Raw genomic sequence first — 19,633 nt, forward strand, 5'->3', positions numbered from 1 at the left:
ATTACCCAGCTGCTTGACCATTAGCCTGCTTTAGACAGGTGAATTGGGCATGAAAATGTAAAACTTTAACCCCTTCCAATCTACAGATTTGGCCCTCATGCTCCAAATTCTGTCGGCACCTTTGTGCTATGGAGGCTACTATCATGTATATTTTTTGGGACTGTCCTGTATTGTGTCCATTTGGCTAGAAGTGTTTGATCTCAGTAATGTAGTGTTGGGCCTCATCCTCACTCCGCGACCGTCCTTGGTGTTACTGCATTGGTACCCTATCGCAGTCCCTAAATCTGCTTTTTATGTCCTTGGACACATTCTCATACCTGCTTGAGCCGCTGTTGCTCAGCAGTGGAAGTCTTCCTCTACCTTCTCTCTTAGCAAGGTTATAACCAAGACTCATGTTTCATTTTGAGATGGAGACCCGTCCTCTCCCTTTGTGAAATGGTACCTATGGCATCTGTATGTGACTGGCTGGGTGGCAGAGGAAACTCAGTGCTTGTCTGGACAGCAGTGGTCCTCTTAGTCCTCAGAGGCCCCGGTGCAATGCACCTGCTGCACAAATGGTAGTTCTGCCTCTGAGAATGCACACTATTTTGGATTGATCCAGATCAAAAGAAGACATGGATTACCAAAAATAAAAAATTTGGATATTAAATCAGCAATGCATTCAGTGCACGGTTGTTGCTATGTTTCAGTATGTCCAAATATTTGTCACCAGTGACACTAAAGGTCATCAGAACTATCTTCAGTTGATAGATCCATTCCAGGTGCTAACATAGAAACATAGAATTTGTCGGCAGATAAGAACCACTTGGCCCATCTAGTCTGCCCCTTTTTTGTTTTTTTATATTATTTTTATCTCTTAACCTTATTTGATCCTTATTTCTTTGTAAGGATATCCTTATGTCTATCCCATGCATGTTTAAATTGCTCTACTGTCTTAGCCTCTACCACCTCTGATGGGAGGCTATTCCACTTGTCCACTACCCTTTCTGTGAAATAATTTTTCCGCAAATTTCCCCTGAACCTCCCCCCCTCCAGTCTCAGTGCATGTCCTCGTGTCCTATTGCTTCTCTTCATTTGGAGAATGTTTCCCTCCTGGACTTTGTTAAAACCCTTGATATATTTGAAAGTTTCTATCATGTCCCCCCTTTCCCTTCTCTGCTCCAAACTATACATATTGAGATTTCTTAGTCTTTCTGGGTATGTTTTGTGATGTAGGCCATGCACCATTTTAGTTGCCCTCCTTTGTACAGTTTCTAATGTATTAATATCCTTTTGAAGATATGGCCTCCAGAACTGAATACAGTATTCTAGATGAGGCCGTACCAATGACCTATACAGTGGCATTATTACTTCTTTCTTTCTGCTGCTGATTCCTCTCCCAATGCAGCCAAGCATCTGACTAGCCTTCCTCATTGCCTTGTTACATTGCTTACCTGCCTTTAAGTCATCTGAAATAGTGACTCCTAGATCCCTTTCCTCCTCAGTAGTTTCCAGTATTGTGCCATTAATACTGTATTTAGCTTTAGGATTTTTGAGACCCAAGTGCATGATTTTGCATTTTTTGGCATTAAACTGTAATTGCCAGACTCTTGACCATTCCTCTAGTCTACCTAGATCCTCAATCATTTGATTTACCCCACCTGGTGTGTCTACCCTGTTGCACACCTTTGTGTCATCTGCAAAAAGGCATACTTTCCCTTTAATGCCGTTTGCAATGTCACCAATAAAGATATTAAAAAGCACTGGTCCAAGTACAGATCCCTGGGGTACTCCACTGGTAACATTTCCCTCCTGTGAATGCACTCCATTTACCACAACTCTCTGTTTCCTATCCTTCAACCAAGATCTTATCCATTCAATAATCCTAATATCCAATCCCAAACTTTCAAGTTTATTTAGCAGTCTGCGATGTGGAACTGTGTCAAAAGCCTTACTAAAGTCTAGATAAGCTATATCCATGGCTCCACCTTTATCCATCACTTTAGTCACACAATCAAAAAAGTCAATAAGATTTGTTTGACATGATCTCCCCCCAGTGAATCCATGCTGTTTGGGATCCAGTAAATTGCCGGATTTGAGATAATCTCCAAAAAGGACTGCATTTCTCTTGGGAGATTCCATTATTAGAGGAATACATCTGGGAAATGCAAATGAAGTAGAGAAACAAGTAAGGTGCTTACCTGGAGCCACAGCTCCAAGGGATAAAGAGCGCATGCTAAGAATTGTAAAGGCAGCAAGAAAAGATGGGAGGTGGATGTCATTGTCCACCTAGGGACAAATGACCTGGCAAATGCTGAACTCATGGCTGTAAAAGATGAATTTAGGAAGTTAGGGACTGCTCTGAAGCAGGTGGCAACCACTGTATCTTTTTCAGAAGTATTGCCAGTACACAGAGGGAAAGACAGAACTCATTGCATCAGAAACTTCAATGTTTGGCTAAGGACATGGTGCAATGAGGAGAGATTTGGATTTAAAGGCCACAGTCACACCATCTGGCAAGATAGGAGCTTATACAAAAGTGACGGTCTGCACCCATCTTCAAGGGGAACAAGAATACTAACTGAACAGTTTGGATGCTTCATCAGACAAATTACAATTTCCAACCCAGAAAAAGAAAGCAAACATCCCACACTCCTTAAGTTCCCAAGAAGTCTTTGTAGAATAACATAGACTATAAATGCTCAGTCTCATTTAATTTGTTTCCCTTAAATAATTACAATTAAAACTGTTTTCTATATCTGGGCATATTAATAGAAAATGTATTTCTTTTAGGAAAGCTACAAAATGTGCAAAGAGTTTTCACACAAAAATTGGTTGGTGTTCTTTAAGGAAAACAGGTAGGTTTACAGCACCAATGTAATAATTCCCATTGTATGAATATGAATATGTACAATGATGGTCTGTATTGTTATTTTATAGTAACTCCATCAATGTCCTTGATGTACTGGAGGGTACTACACATACAATCTCATTACCAATCAATCTTCAGTCTGTTTTGCTTGTGGCAGAGGACAGGTGGCTCTTGATTGAGAGTAAGACAAACAAGTAAGTTTCACTACCTATCTTGAATAAGCTGTGCACAATTTAGATTTTGGGGATTTTTATTTGGGGGTTGGGGTTTTTTAGGCGATTCAAAGTCAACATTGTGCTATTAACGTTTTTTTCTAGTAACATTTTAATAACCGTTTCAGGAAGTGCAGTGGTAGACGTAGACCAAACTTTGTCTTGCGCCTAATACTGATGCCTAAATTTCAATTTAGGGTGAACAGGTACAGTTAAGGGAGGAATAGAGGGGTGTGGCATTTTTAGTCTCGAGCATTGAATGAAACAATTGAATGATAGACCTCAGTGAGTCTACAAATTGCGGTAGTGTTCCTTTAATGTGGGTTATGAAGAGATGTTATTGTGTTGCATCTAAGGGCCTAAAGTTTTATGGAATGAGATCAAGGAGTTTCTCAGGATGCTTATCATCTGTTCCATCTCATAAACAAACCAAGTCTTTTTTTCTGATGGAGTTCATAGAGGGGAGGGATTGCTTATTCCAGAGGCCAGTAAGCAAACTGGTGGCAGTACTCATAATTATTATTTATCTATTTATTTATTTATTAACAGTTTCCGTTGCGCTTTACATTTGGTCTTATAAAATCAAAGGTATTTCAGTCCCATTACTTATGTAATATAATCCCTGTAGGGTCAGCATCGTCTTGAGACTTAGTACCATCAATATATTAGCTTGTAGACGTAGTCTTTAAACACTTACCTGGTGTTGTCTCATGGGATGCGATGGCAGGCAGGCTCTGCTGCTCTCCAGGGCCATGTAAGAGGAAATCTTTTCCTCTATCTAAAGGGGCCAGCCTGTGACGTCACACTTTTTGCGATCTGCATTCTGAAACAGTCATTCAGGGGGCTGATTGGAGGGGAGATGAAGTTCTCTCTTAGCATCGATCTCTACAAACTCAGAGGAGCTGATTTTTGGAGCGAGAGCACAATCTGCAGTCTGTGGCATTTGGGGTAGGAATACAAACTTTTTATTAGGATGTCTGGCCACTGGGAAGGGTGTATAAGTTTATGGGGTTCTATAACTTGCAGTAATACAATAGTCTAGGCACTCCAAGAATCCTTGATGGTATATTGCTCTCTGGAAATCTGTTATAATATAGTCTGTATACCTACGCTAATGATGTATGTAGTTGTTATTCTCATTTATAATAGTTAATGAGTATTTGTGGTCCAATCCACAATGGAAATCGATATACAGTCATCATAATGGTCAAGTGTAATCCAACTGGTTATCTTCATCCCCAAAAAATATCCACCAAAACAGTCCAACACGACCCTGAGTCCAGAAGAACTTTCATCCATCTATTTACAAACTTATTTACCAGGAACACGCTTCATTCTCATGTAACCATGCCTCACGTAAAACCACACAGCACCTCAAACAACAGGACAGAGCAGCATCCACCTCTTACACTCCATTGGGTCATGGATACCTGTCCTAACATCGTTCCTCTCATTGTGCTGAGTGCTTTCCCGTTGTGCTGCTGTATTCTGACAATTAAAGACACAGCATACTGTACATTACCTGGCATCGTTTATTTATTAATTTATCTATTTATTTATTTATTTATTAACAGTTTCTTTTATAGCGCATCAAATTCAGTTGCGCTTTACAATTGGACACAATGATAAAACAAAACTGGGTAATAAACAAACAGTCATAGAGGTAGGAAGGCCCTGCTTGCAAGCTTACAATCTATACACAAGGAAAGGCACTATTGCATATTTGTCCACTGGATTACAAAGGTTCTAGGTGGGTTGCATGATATCACATCACAGCAATGATGAACCAGGGTCAGAAAGAAGGGAAAGTAAAGAAAGAGAAAATATGTGGAGGATATGTGCAGACTGTACAGTGGGGATATAATCGGATAGGAAAGCTTATGAAGGTTGAGTGAGCGGTTCTGGAATGTGATAAGCTAGCCTGAATAGGTGAGTTTTGAGGGAACCTTTGAAGGTTTGGAGACTAGGGGAGAGTCTTATTGTGCGTGTTAGGGCAATCCACAGAGTGGGTGCAGCCCGAAGAAAGTCCTGCAATCATGCATGAGAGCAAGTAATGAGTGTGGATGAGAGGTGTAGATCTTGTGAAGAGCGGAGAGGTCAGGTTGGGAGATATTTTGAGATGAGCAAAGAGATGTACATTGGTGTAGTATGGTTAATGGCCTTATGTATGAGTAAAAGTATTTTAAATTGAATACGGTAAAATACAGGTAATCAATGGAGGGACTGGCAGAGTGTACCTGCAGACGATGAACGTTTAGCAAGGACGATTAGTCTCACAGCTGCATTTAGAATGGATTGTAGTGGTGAGAGTCTCTTTTTGGTAAGACCAGTAAGAAGAGTATTGCAATAATCAATGCGGGAGATAATAAGAGCATGGATTAGAGTTTTTGCAGTGTCTTATGTAAGGTATGGTCTTAGTTTAGAAATGTTTTTTTATATGCATGTACCATGATTTTGAGAGAGATTGAATGTGGGGAGCAAAGGACAGCTCTGAGTCAAGTATGACACCTAGGCAGCGAGCTTGTGGGGTAGGGTTGATTGTTGAGTTCTCAACAGTGATAGAGATATCAGGTTGGTAACTACTATTGGACGGTGGAAATATAAGTAGCTCTGTTTTGAAAATATTAAGTTTGAGGTGGCGAGATGACATCCAAGATGAAACAGCAGAAAGGCATTCAGTGACCCTGACCAATACATATGGTGAAAAATCTGGAGAGGACAGGTAGCTTTGAGTATCATCTGTATATAAATGATACTAAATCCAAAAGAGCTGATTAGTTTACCAAGAGATGAGGTATAGATTGAGAAAAGCAGAGGACCTAAGACCAAGCCTTGTGGTACTCCAACTGAAAGAGGTAGCGAAGAGGTTGATTCAGAGAAGCGAACACTGATGGTGCGATTAGATAGGTAGGATGAGAACCAAGAGAGGACTGTATCTGGAAGACCTAAGGATTGTAGTGTTGTATGAGAAGAGAATGGTCAAAAGCAGCAGAGAGATCTAGAAGAATAAGAAATGAGTAATGGCCTTTGGACTTCGCAGTGACTGGATCAATCACTATTTTAGTCAGTGCTGTCTCTGTGGAGTGTTGGGAATGAAAGCCTGACTGAAGTTGGTCAAATAAGTTGTGTGATTTAGGAAAGTGTGTGAAGTGAGTGTAGGCAAGTCTCTCAAGTAGCTTGGAGAGGCATGGGAGCTGAGAGATGGGATGGTAGTTTCAGAGAGAGTTAGGGTCAGAATTTAGTTTTTTCAGAATGGGAGTAATCAGTGCATGCTTGAACAGTGAAGGAAAGATACCAGTAGATAGAGAGAGATTACAGATGTTAGTTAATGTTGGGATGAGCAGAGGAGACAGAGATACAGAGATTAATTTACTTGTGAGGGTATAGGCTCAAGAGGAGAGGTAGTAGAGTAGCAGGATGAGAAGAGTGTTGACACTTCATCTTCATTTATGGGATCAGAGGCAGAACTCTGGGAGGCAACGGAGTCATCTGCCGCCAGGCTCCTGCTCTGAAGGGGGGCACCTCTCCTCCTATTCTGTGACACCATTGAATTAAGTTAATTGATAGCAGCCACTATCTGTTAAGGGGCCAACTTCCTCACTAGTCCCTGCACCTTACAAATCACACCCTCTTTATTATACACATTTTACAAGTGTCACACCCAGGATTAGAAACCACAGCCTATTACACTGGAAGCAGACACCTCACTGATGAAGCTATTTGCTCCTGTATAGGAAATATGAGAATTTTAACTATATGAAGTTACTTCTCTGACAATTACACATAACTTCATATAGTTAGAATTCTCATGCTTCCTCTACAGGAGAAAATAGCTCCATCAGTAAGTGTCTGCTGTTAGTGTAACAGGTCATGGGTTCTAATGCTGGGTATGACTGCTAAGAAATGTGTAATTTAAAATAAAAGACAATTAAATGTATAAATACAGTATATACATTTTTCTCTAACGTCCTAGTGGATGCTGGGGACTCCGTAAGGACCATGGGGAATAGACGGGCTCCGCAGGAGACATGGGCACTTTAAGAAAGAATTTAGATTCTGGTGTGCTCTGGCTCCTCCCTCTATGTCCCTCCTTCAGACCTCAGTTAGAGAAACTGTGCCCGGAAGAGCTGACAGTACAAGGAAAGGATTTTGGTAATCCAGGGCAAGATACATACCAGCCACACCAATCACACCGTATAACTTGTGATAAACTTACCCAGTCAACAGTATGAACAACAACAGAGCATCAGTTCAACCCTGATGCAACTATAACATAACCCTTATGTAAGCAATAACTATATACAAGTATTGCAGAAGAAGTCCGCACTTGGGACGGGCACCCAGCATCCACTACGGACTACGAGAAATAGATTTATCGGTAAGTAAAATCTTATTTTCTCCTTCATCCTAGTGGATGCTGGGGACTCCGTAAGGACCATGGGGATTATACCAAAGCTCCCAAATGGGCGGGAGAGTGCGGATGACTCTGCAGCACCGATTGAGCAAACACAAGGTCTTCCTCAGCCAGGGTATCAAACTTATAGAACTTTGCAAAAGTGTTTGAACCTGACCAAGTAGCCGCTCGGCACAGCTGTAATGCCGAGACCCCTCGGGCAGCCGCCCAAGAAGAGCCCACCTTCCTAGTGGAATGGGCCTTAACTGATTTTGGCAGTTGATTTTGATTTTGAACTTGTTAGATATGAAGAGGTCATGTATGGATGTTAATTTGTTACAAATGGAGCGTGCATTCCATAATGCACATTTTAGTGATTTGGAGGGTGCAGGGAGACATGTGATGTTTATGAGGTTGGCTGGATTTCTATATTGCTTTGAATCAGGTGGGTGTAAGTGGGGCAAGTGATTAGGTCCTGGATTTGGGGAAATGTCACCAGCTAAAAGAAGCAGGAGAGACAGATAAATAAGGTTGGAGGTTTCGGTTGGAGGTTTCTGAATGTTTTTTATGGTAACCGGTTGTGGATGTTATTGTCAAAGTAGAGAGATAATTAAAAATCTCATGAGTGTTAATAAGAGGGGAGTGAGTTATTGAAGCAGCAATGTGTTCAGAGGGGTGAGTAGCAGGTAGAATGAAGGATGTTTTTGTTTTAGAGAAAAAACTATGGAGTAAAATAAAGAAAATTAATTTGTGGTACATGGTTCGTTTCAGATAAAAGTACAGTTCTTTAGGCTTGGAGTGTAAAAAGTTGCAATATTTAAATGTAAGCGTTTAAATACCTGTTTACTGGTGTTGTTCAGCTGTTCATTTATAAACACTTAGTATTATGAATAATTTACGTATGTGAGGGCAAATTGATCAGCACAGCTGACCCTAGATTGTATCTAAAGGAATACTTTGCAAATTAATAAAGGCAACCAGTGTAGCAAAAGTCTAGTTGGTTATAGGTGAAAGTGACACTTTATGTGAGTATGCAAACACCAGGCCAGCATGCTTTCATTGACTAACTAAGCAGGTATTAACAGTCGCAAGCAAATCATGATAATATTGTTTACATATTATGTACTGGTAACATTTGCATCATATGCTCATAAAGATTATAATGTGCTATATGTAGGACTTTTTTTTGTAGAATTCTGGTAAAACTGTCTTTATTTCTAAATACAGCAAATTAGTCTACAAAAATCCCCAGAAATATGATCGCTATGATCTCCCTGCTTTACGCATCCACCTTCACTGACAGTACCTTAATGTAGATGTGGCAGATGGACTCACTGTGCAAGTTGGCATTTGTATAAATAAGAATAGAGTCACTGGCTTGGGTCATCTCATAGAAGTGTAGGTTTACCCACATCTCCCTGGGGCCAGTTTATTACAAGGCACAGTGTATACATGAAAATCTGTCTTCTAATGTACCTTTTCCTTAAAAAACAGCTGCAGTGATTCTTGAACAGTTTTACTGTTCTATCTAGCAGGAATTGCGAAAACCTTTACTTTCTTCATAATGTATGTAATCTGGTGGTTATGTGACAGTGTCTGATTTTGGTATTCTTCTACCCACATCTACAGGAAGTTTCTGCTCACCACGCCGTTGCACATGGAAGCTGAGAATGCGGCAGTGTGCCAGCTACATGCGCTGCACGAGGAAGCAGCCAGCGCAGGTTTTGGTGTTAAAACAGGTACTAAGGGAAATGCAGATTAGTTGTGCAGTAAAAAGGCATTTTTTGCCATAATAGTAGTCCCTGTAAGACTAACAGTTTTATTTACCTAAAAGACATAGGGCCTGATATTCTGCTTTGTATTCAAAACCCACCACAGGTGAGATTTTTTTAGGCTACGGAATTGCTAATCATCACAAGTGAAGCAGCCGCCCAGAAAAGAATATAGACACCATTCGGAGCCATCGCGTAGTCCACAGCAACTGCGTACACATACGCAGAAATGAGGAACACAGTGATTCTATGCAGTCATGCAGACTGGCAGTAGGGATTTGTTTTTGGAACATTGGGCAGATTTCTCGGTCAGGCGCCATCTTTTTTGATGCGATGGATTGCACCTGAACCAGGAGAGGACAGCAGTGCTGGGGGGAAGGATAGTTAGAAGTTTGGAGGAGATTTTAACTACAGTAGGTGTCTGGGGGGTGGGTTTAGTTAGAATTAATGGAACAATCAGAGAGAGAGCAGAAAGGAGGGATGTATTAATTATAATGGAGGGGGGAGGGGAAATACAGTCAGCATTGTAAAATCAGGGAAATCACAATTAACTAAGGGAAAATATCAACAACAAAACATGGCACTTGTGCTGTGTACCGATAATTGCTTAGTTGCATGAATATCGGCATTACGTACAAATTGGGATCAAGCCCACAGTGTTTGCTTTCTAATATTAGCTATAACAATTTTTTATGTTTTTATTGTGAGGTTTTTTAAGATTGCTTTTGGGTTGATTCTTCCAGAAAGTATTGTATTTAGTATTTACAGATGTTTTTAGGAACATTTTATTTCAGACCATAATCAGAGAGTGAAGGTTTATCTGGTGTTAATTGGGGAGAAAAGAAATGAGATAACAAACTACATCCTAATGCTCCTTTTCTTGCCCCAGACTCGGAGCCCTGCAGCGTGGATGCTATATCAAGTGACCAGCTGCCTCCTGAGAACCTGAGTGCAGCCATTGGACAGAGGATCAGCTCCCCCAATAGGATTCTATCTAACGAAAACAACTATGCCTCGATAGTCGTGGGCTTTCCAGATTTGATTGTAAGTGCCTTGAAAATAAAAGACACAGGGACAGATGCACTAAGCCTTGGAGAGTGATCAAGTGGAGAGAGATAAACTACCAACCAATCAGCTACTGTCATTTTTCAAATGCAGACTGTAACACGGCAGCTATGAGCTAATTGGCTGATACTTAATCTCTCTCCATTTTATCACTCTCACTTGCTTAGGACATCTCTCCCTTAGATTCAAAATGAATGTCAGTTTATTGAACTGGGGTGTACTGTATATTTCTCTGACGTCCTAGTGGATGCTGGGTACTCCGTAAGGACCATGGGGTATAGACGGGCTCCGCAGGAGACTGGGCACTCTTAAAAGAAAGATTAGGTACTATATCTGGTGTGCACTGGCTCCTCCCTCTATGCCCCTCCTTCAGACCTCAGTTAGTATCTGTGCCCGGCCAGAGCTGGAGCACCCTAGGGGCTCTCCTGAGCTTCCTAGAAAAGAAAGTATTTGTTAGGTTTTTTATTTTCAGTGAGATCTGCTGGCAACAGACTCACTGCTACGTGGGACTGAGGGGAGAGAAGCGAACCTACCTGCTTGCAGCTAGCTTGGGCTTCTAAGGCTACTGGACACCATTAGCTCCAGAGGGATCGAACACAGGCCCAGTCCTCGGTCATCCGGTCCCGGAGCCGCGCCGCCGCCCCCCTTGCAGAGCCAGAAGAACGAAGAGAAGTTGAAAATCGTCGGCTGAAGACTCCGGTCTTCATTAGGGTAGCGCACAGCACTGCAGCTGTGCGCCATTGCTCCCTTAGCACACCACACACTCCGGTCACTGATGGGTGCAGGGCGCTGGGGGGGGGCGCCCTGGGCAGCAATTAGATTACCTTACTTGGCGAAAAGCACATAATACAGTCTGATAAACTGTATATGTGCATTAACCCCCGCCATTAAAGTACATTAAAGGACAGAAGCCCGCCGCTGAGGGGGCCGGGCCTTCTTCCTCAGCACACCGGCGCCATTTTCTCTTCACAGCTCAGCTGGAAGGAAGCTCCCCAGGCTCTCCCCTGCAGTATCCTGGTACACAAAGGGTAAAAAAGAGAGGGGGGGCACATAAATTTCGGCGCAAAACTGTGTATATAAGCTGCTATAGGGGAAAAATCACTCAGTATAGTGTACATCCCTGTATTATATAGCGCTGTGGTGTGTGCTGGCATACTCTCTCTCTGTCTCTCCAAAGGGCCTGGTGGGGGAACTGTCTTCAAATAGAGCATCCCCTGTGTGTGTGGTGTATCGGTACGCGTGTGTCGACATGTCTGAGGTAAAAGGCTCCTCTAAGGAGGTGATAGAGCGGATATGTGTGTGGGAGGGTGTCTCCGTCGACAACGCCGACACCTGTTTGGATATGTGTAAGTGCTGAGGTAAAATTATTGCACAAAAGGTTAGGGAACAGAAAGGAAATCTACCCTGGTCTGTCCCTATGTCACAGAGTCCTTCAGAGTCTCTTTATGTTCACTATCCAAAATAACAAAGTATCGACACGGAGTTTAACTCCACTGTCGACTACGATAATGCAAAGTTACAGCCAAGAGGGCTAAAAGATATTCAATATATGATTATTGGAAAAGATGATTTGCATATCACTGATGACTCATCTGTCCCTGACACAAGAGTACACATGTTAAGGGGAAGAATGCTGAGGTAAATTTCCCTCCTCTCATGAGGAAAAAGAGCGGGAATCTCCAGACAAGAGACGGCAGCTTCCCACAAGAGAATTCTCAGGCTGTATCCTTTCCCCACTAGGGCCAGGATGTGTTGAGAATCTTCCCCTTGGGTGTCCTGTTTGCACTAGCTATTCTCAGGGATCCTGCAGATAGTGTGCACATTCTAGTATACTACCCAGACCGGCGATTGTGTCGGCATGGGTTTATAGCGCTGTGGCAGCGTGGACAGGTACCTTATCAGCAGAGATTGAGACCCTAGTATGCATATAAATATTTTAAGATGCTGTCTTAAGTGATAGATATATAATTATAAAGCATGCCCAAAGGGACATGAGTATGCTGGGTCCTAGAGACAAAAGCTATGTCGATTTCTGCTTGATGTGTCCTGTAGAATATACATTGGACAGATGATGCCGACTTAAGAGGCATATGGAAGGCTGAGGATTGTGTGGAGAAAGGTTCTCGGCCTGGTCTCCACAGCTATAGCTGATAATTCTGATATTTTGCCTTATATTCCTGCACAGCCTAGGAAAGCACGACATTATTAAATGCAGCTTTTCGAATAAAGAAACAAGAAAGTCTGAGGTGCGTCCTTTCTTGTCAGAGCAGGGGGCAGAGGAAAGAAGCTGTACAACACAGCTAGTCCCCAGGAACAGAAGTCCTCCCCGGCCTCTACAAAAATCCACCGCATGTCGCTGGGGCTCCACAGGCGGAGCTAGGCCCGGTGGGGACACGCCTTCGTAAGTTCAGCCACAAGTGGGTTCACTCCCTGTTAGATCCCTGGGCAATAGAAATTGTATCGCAGGGATACAGGCTGGACTTTGAGAAGATGCCCCCTCACCGAGGACCCGGCGGGCTTCCCCCCAAGAGAGGGAGCCAGTGTTAACTGCAATTCGTAAACTGTATCTTCAACAGGTGGTGGTCAAGGGTCCCCTCCTTCAACAAGAGGGTGTTATTATTCGACCATGTTATAATCCCGAAACCAGACGGTTCGGTTAGACCCATATTGTATTAAAATCCCTGAACATATACCTGAAAAGGTTCAGGTTTAAGATGGAATCGCTAAGAGCGGTCATTGCAAGCCTGAAATGAATCGGGACATAAGGGATGCATACCTTCATGTCCCCATTTATCCACCTCATCAGGCGTACCTCAGAATTGCGGTACGGGATTGTCATTACCAATTTCACCAAGGTAATGGCGGTTATGATGGTGCTCCTGCGGAAGCAAGGTGTCACTATTATCACATACTTGGATGATCTCATCATAAAAGCGAGATCAAGAGAGCAGTTGCTGGACAGCGTATCACCTTCTCTGGAAGTGAAACGGCAACACGACTGGATTCTATATATTCCGAAGTCGCAGTTGGTTCCTACAGCTCATCTGCCTCGCCTAGACATGATCCTAGACACAGACCAGAAGAGGGTTTATCTCCCGATAGAGAGAGCTCAGGAGCTCATGACACTGGTCAGGAATCCATTGAAAACCAAAACAGGCATCAGTGCATCACTGCACTCGAGTCCTGGGAAGGATGATGGCATCATACGAGGCCATCCCCTTTGGCTGGTTCCATGCAAGGACAATGGAACTTACTGGACAAGTGGTCCGGATCACATCTTCAGATGCATCGGTTAATCACCCTATCCCCCAGGGCCAGGGTGTCTCTCCTGTGGTGGCTGCGGACTGCTCACCTTCTCGAGGGCCGCAGATTCGGCATTCAGGACTGGGTCCTGGTGACCACGGATGCAAGCCTCCGAGGGTGGGGGGCAGTTACACAGGGAAGAAAAGTCCAAGGTTGTGGTCAAGCCAACAGACTTGCCTTCACATCAATATCCTGGAACTAAGGGCCATATACAACGCCCTAAGTCAAGCGGAGTTCCTGCTTCGCGACCAACCGGTTCTGATCCAGTCAGACCGCAGGGGCTCATGTAAACCGCCAGAGCGGCACAAGGAGCAGGGTGGCGAGGGTAGAAGCCACCAGAGTTCTTCGCTGGGCGGAGAATCAAGTAAGCGCACTGTCAGCAGTGTTCATTCCGGGAGTGGACACGACCTCCATCCGGGAAAGTGGTGACTTCATCAGGAAGTCTTCACGCAGTTTTGCAAATTGATGGAAACTGCCTCAGGTGGACTACATGGCGTCCCACCTCAATAAAAAGATAAAAAAGGTTTTTACCCTGGGTCAAGGGACTCTCAGGTGATAGCTGTGATCGCACTAGTAACACCGTGGGTGTTCCAGTCGGTCTATATATTCCCTCCTCTTCCTCTCAGACCCAAGGGCTGAGAATTGTAATAAACGGAGGAGTGTGAACAATATTCTTTGCTCCGGATTGGCCAAGAAGGACTCGGTACCCGGAACTGCAAGAAATGCTCTCAGAGGACCCATGGCCTCTGCCTCTCAGTCAGGACATGTTGCAACAGGGACCCTGTCTGATCCAAGACTTACCGCGGCTGCGTTGGACGGCATGGCGGTTGAACGCCGGATCCTAGCGGAAAAGGGCATTCCGGATGCAGTTATTCCTACGCTGATAAAGGCTAGGAAAGATGTGACAGCAAGACTTTTTCACTGTATATGGCGAAAATAGGTTGCTTGGTGTGTGGCCGGGAAGGCCCTACAGAGGAATTCCAGGGGGGTCGATTCCTGCACTTCCTACAGTCAGGAGTGACTATGGGCCTAAAATTAGGATCCATAAAGGCCAAGATTTCGGCCCTATCCCTTTTTCTCTCAAAAAGAACTGGCTTCACTGCCTGAAGTTCGGACGTTGTTACAGGGGTGCTGCATATTCAGCCCCTTTTGTGCCTCCAGTGGCACCTTGGGATCTTAACGTGTGTTGGATTCCTAAAATCCCACTGGTTTGAGCCACTTAAGACCGTGGAGCTAAAATATCTCACGTGGAAAGTGGTCATGCTTTTGGCCTTAGCTTGGACTAGGCGTGTGTCAGAATTGGCGGCTTTGTCATGTAAAAGCCCATATCTGATCTTCCATATGGAAAGGGCAGAATGGAGGACTCGTCCCCAATTTCTCCCTAAGGTGGTATCATCGTTTCATTTGAACCAACCTATTGTGGTGCCTGCGGCTACTAGGGACTTGGAGGATTCCAAGTTGCTGGACGTAGTCCGGGCCCTGAAACTTTATGTTTCCAGGACGGCTAGAGTCAGAAAAACTGACTCGCTATTTATCCTGCATGCACCCAACAAGCTGGGTTCTCCTGCTTAAAAGCAGACTATTGCTCGCTGGATCTGTAGCACGATTCAGCTTGCACATTCTGCGGCTGGACTGCTGCATCCTAAATTAGTAAAAGCCCATTCCACGAGGAAGGTGGGCTCTTCTTGGGCGGCTGCCCGAGGGGTCTCGGCTTTACAACTTTGCCGAGCTGCTACTTGGTCGGGTTCAAACACTTTTGCAAAATTCTACAAGTTTGATACCCTGGCTGAGGAGGACCTTGAGTTTGCTCATTCGGTGCTGCAGAGTCATCCGCACTCTCCCGCCCGTTTGGGAGCTTTGGTATAATCCCCATGGTCCTTACGGAGTACCCAGCATCCACTAGGACGTCAGAGAAAATAAGAATTTACTCACCGGTAATTCTATTTCTCGTAGTCCGTAGTGGATGCTGAGAGCCCGTCCCAAGTGCGGACTCTCTGCAATACATGTATATAGTTATTGCTTAACTAAAGGGTTATTGTATGAGCCATCTGTTGAGAGAGGCTCAGTTATTGTTCATACTGTTAACTGGGTATAGTTATCAAGAGTTGTACGGTGTGATTGGTGTGGCTGGTATGAGTCTTACCCTGGATTCCAAATCCTTTCCTAGTAATGTCAGCTCTTCCGGGCACAGTTTCCCTAACTGAGGTCTGGAGGAGGGGCATAGAGGGAGGAGCCAGTGCACACCACATATATAGTACCTAATCTTTCTTTTAAGAGTGCCCAGTCTCCTGCGGAGCCCGTCTATACCCCATGGTCCTTACGGAGTACCCAGCATCCACTACGGACTACGAGAAATAGAATTACCGGTGAGTAAATTCTTATTTTCCATCTAGTGCTTTCTCTCTGTTTGTCTTGGTCACAGTTAAGAACCCTGTGGTTGGCAAAGAGAAAAGTGTAGGATGCTTCCAATACCGGCTTCAAACATTCCAAATGGTCAGGTGTTGTGGTTGCGATTCACCATTATTTGTGTAGGGGTCTATTTACTAAGCCTTGGATGGAGATAAAGCCGAGACATACAGTACAGTATCAAGCGGTTGATTACCAAGTGTGTATGCTTACTAAATCAGCCGGTGAATTTAGCGGTCGGCGAATTCATTGGCATAATGTGTACCCAAACTAAGGGTTCTATTTGCTAAGCCTTGGATGGAGATAAAGTCACTGGAGATAAAGTACCAGCCAATCGGCTCCTAACTGCCATGCCACAGGCTGTGTTTGAAAAATGACAGGAGCCGATTGGCTGGTACTTTATCTCCAGCGACTTTATCTCCATCCAAGGCTTAGTAAATAGACCCCTTAGTCTGGGTACACATTATGCCAATGAATTCGCCGACCGCTAAATTCACCGGCCGAGTGGCCGATTTAGTAAGCATACACACTCGGTAATCAACCGCTTGATACTGTATGTCTGGGTAGAATGGGCAGATATTAAACTGGGTGGGCATTTTCAGGATGTCGGCAGTTCCTGCAAGATATATCGGCATCAGCTGTGCAGTAATGCCGACCTGATATGTTTGTGTACTATGCCATTCTCAAATCTATCAGATGTACAAACCTGCCGATGTACTACCAATATATCGTTTGTCACTCGAATGACTGATATGTTGTTCAAGGGTGGTCTTCAGTATGCCGACTGACGGGATCCCGGCGCACAGTATACCGGCATTTATTCTCCCTCGTGGGGGTCCACGACCCCCCTGGAGGGAGAATAAAATAGCGTGGCGCGCCACCGTGCTCGTAGCGTGGCGAGCGCAGCGAGCCCGCAAGGGGCTCATTTGCGCTCGCCACACTGTCGGTAAGCCGGCGGTCGGGCTCCCGGCGCTGGTATGCTGGTCGCAGAGAGCCCGACCGCTGGCATACCATACTGAACCCGTTGTTCAAGTGTGTACTCAGCCATACTCATGTATCTATATTATCCATGTACACCAGTAGCATAAGTCAGAGTTTCAGCAAAGAAATGAAAACAATACAGTAGGTTGGATATTTCAGTAAGTCAGCCATCCAAAACATTCCTATAAGTCAGCATCGCAGTACATGAACAAAAGATTGAGGTTTTTAAATCACTTTCACAAACCTTCATCCCAAACATGCAATGCACAGATGTCCCAAGATTATGGGGGATATCCAGTTACTCATGGTCAATGACCACGGGTAATTGTATTGCTGGTGGCTATCCTATTAGCCCGATGCGGTGGGCTCCTCCCCCCAATGCCGGCACTTTTCACGGATCATGCTTCGGGTGCATAATGCGCGATACGCAGACTTATGGAGCTGCGATAACACATGTGATCGGTGACTTATCCCCGTTCCCATGTGTTTTCGCGCGATCATGGGTCCATTTTCCAGCGATGAAAATGGCATGTAATAGGATACCGCGATAATGATCATCGGTCATTATTTGCGATATCCAGCCATTTTCACCCACCAAAACGGCATTGCAGGTAATTGGATACCCCTATATGTCTGAGCTAGAACAGTTCTGCAAGTGATGGAATGCGAAAATGCCTAAAGCAAGATAGAAAAGACTCTTACAGTTGCTGATATACAGTGACTTGTGTAAGTGTTGGACAATGATCAGACCATCTGTATAGGTTGTGTTTATGGCTTTGCTGCACTTTATATATATTTTGTCACCATTTCAGTATAATTGCCATGAGTATTTTTATTTGCTGTGATAATGCACTTCCTTCTGTAAGTTGTATGGGTATTGCAAGTCACGGAGAGTATTTATGAGCATGTTAAACATGATGCTGAGGAATAAATGATTTTATACAGGTCATAGAAATTTGAGGTGACTTCTATTACCTGTATCAGTAATAAATTACATTACTGTAGGTACAAGTTTTCCTAGTTAATGTGTTGATATCAGAACTGTTTGCACATATACTGTACTATTCCCATGACTTTATACATAGATTCCTATAACATCTGTATTATTCAGTAGTAGGGGGTGAGCAATTTATGACATGACAGTACTTTGTCTAAACCAGTTCATGCCATGACTACTGGATTCTTGATTGTACAATCCAATGGTATTACATTCTCACCCTCAAAAGACTTAAGAGCTGATACTGAGTTGAATGCAAGTCTGTCACTATTGCGCCCACGTTGCGTGCATGGTGCTACCTGTAATTGCAGATATTTACTGCATGCACAATTGGATGTATCTTTTATTGAGGATTGCCCCTATCTACATGCTTGGTTTAATACTGTTTATCATCTTCAGTATGCACTTATATCATACTTATCTACCTTGAGGTTTGCCTCTCTGGCAGATGGCCGGAGAGAAGAAGCAGATGAGTGGCGACAGTTCAATTACGTCATTAGCCCCTCCCTCTGCATGGACCGCAGTTTTACAGTATTTGACTGCCCTTTCTGCCCACTTCACTAGATAGTGGGCAGAATTCTGGAGGGTTGCCCACTCTTCCAGGGGTGCGGTGGACTACCCAAAAAATTGCGTGTCTCCCGCAGAAACTGGGAGAGTAGGCAATTATGACTTATATCAGCATTTCCTTAATGTAAAAGATACACCTGCACCATACTTACTGACCTTTTAAGAACCAGATGTGGGCAGGGCAGACTAGTTGCTTCATTAGGCCCTGCCACATGTGCATTTATACTTTCACCCAACTCTACATAGCATGCAGATCCCACGTATGCACTCCCTGTACATTGCCTACATGAGAGTGATTACTTACGTCCTTTCAGTTGCAAGTAGAAATGTACTTGACATTTGTAAGCTCCGGAGTATAAACAGTGCAAAGGCACGCAATATATACGCTCAGCAACAAGGCTTTACATTCAACTCTGCACAAGCCCCTTAATGTTTTATTCTATGTTGGGTAAAAATACATTTGTTCATGGGACGATAGAAGACTTATAACAGTGTATGTTTCTTAAAGTATAATTTCTATTCTAATGTAAAATAGGACCTTGGATTGTGTCTATAAATAATACCTTTATACATCTGCTTTGAAAAATCAGAAATCATTTCCTACATAGTCCTAGCTGATTAGAATGTATGAATTTGAAATCATGTACTGTATGTGTGACATGTAAAATGACCGTATTAAACGCTGACTCCTGTGTTGATTATAGTCACCAAGTAAAGTGTATAGCTGGAAGAGGAAGACTTCCCTGGGTGGTCATGGAGCTTACTCCAGTGATCAGTTTTTCCAGCCAGGACCAGCTAAATTTGGAAGTGTGAAGAAAAGCAATTGCGTGAATTTACTAGCAGCTAACCAAGTAGTCAGAGCCATACCATCTACAGATGTGCCTTTAAAAGATATTTATCCCAAAGGTAAGACTTAGCATTGCCATTTTCCTGTAGTCTCCTATATTGCAGTGAATAGAATTGTGACTTAGTTGAATCTTGCACCATAGAATGTAAAGTTTTATTAAAACTGAAGTATTAAGCTGTGCCTGATCTGTGGTGCGAAACTGAGAAATGTCTCTACAGAGACTCAGAAACGAGGGAGAA

General features: G+C 43.6%; 1 protein-coding gene across 2 annotated transcripts in view; it reads left to right on the top strand.

Annotated features, from left to right (window-relative positions):
* VWA8 (von Willebrand factor A domain containing 8) overlaps positions 1 to 19,633 on the top strand; it is an 875,413-nt gene that overhangs the window by 532,993 nt on the left and 322,787 nt on the right. For both annotated transcript variants that reach the window (XM_063952874.1, XM_063952875.1), the window contains exons 32-36: positions 2,773 to 2,837; positions 2,920 to 3,045; positions 9,086 to 9,195; positions 10,118 to 10,272; positions 19,252 to 19,453. In XM_063952874.1, coding sequence (XP_063808944.1) covers positions 2,773 to 2,837; positions 2,920 to 3,045; positions 9,086 to 9,195; positions 10,118 to 10,272; positions 19,252 to 19,453 — 658 coding nt within the window. The remainder of the gene's footprint in view (positions 1 to 2,772; positions 2,838 to 2,919; positions 3,046 to 9,085; positions 9,196 to 10,117; positions 10,273 to 19,251; positions 19,454 to 19,633) is intronic.

Source organism: Pseudophryne corroboree, chromosome 2, assembly GCF_028390025.1.
Source record: "Pseudophryne corroboree isolate aPseCor3 chromosome 2, aPseCor3.hap2, whole genome shotgun sequence".
In the NCBI taxonomy this organism is placed as follows: Eukaryota; Metazoa; Chordata; class Amphibia; order Anura; family Myobatrachidae; genus Pseudophryne; species Pseudophryne corroboree.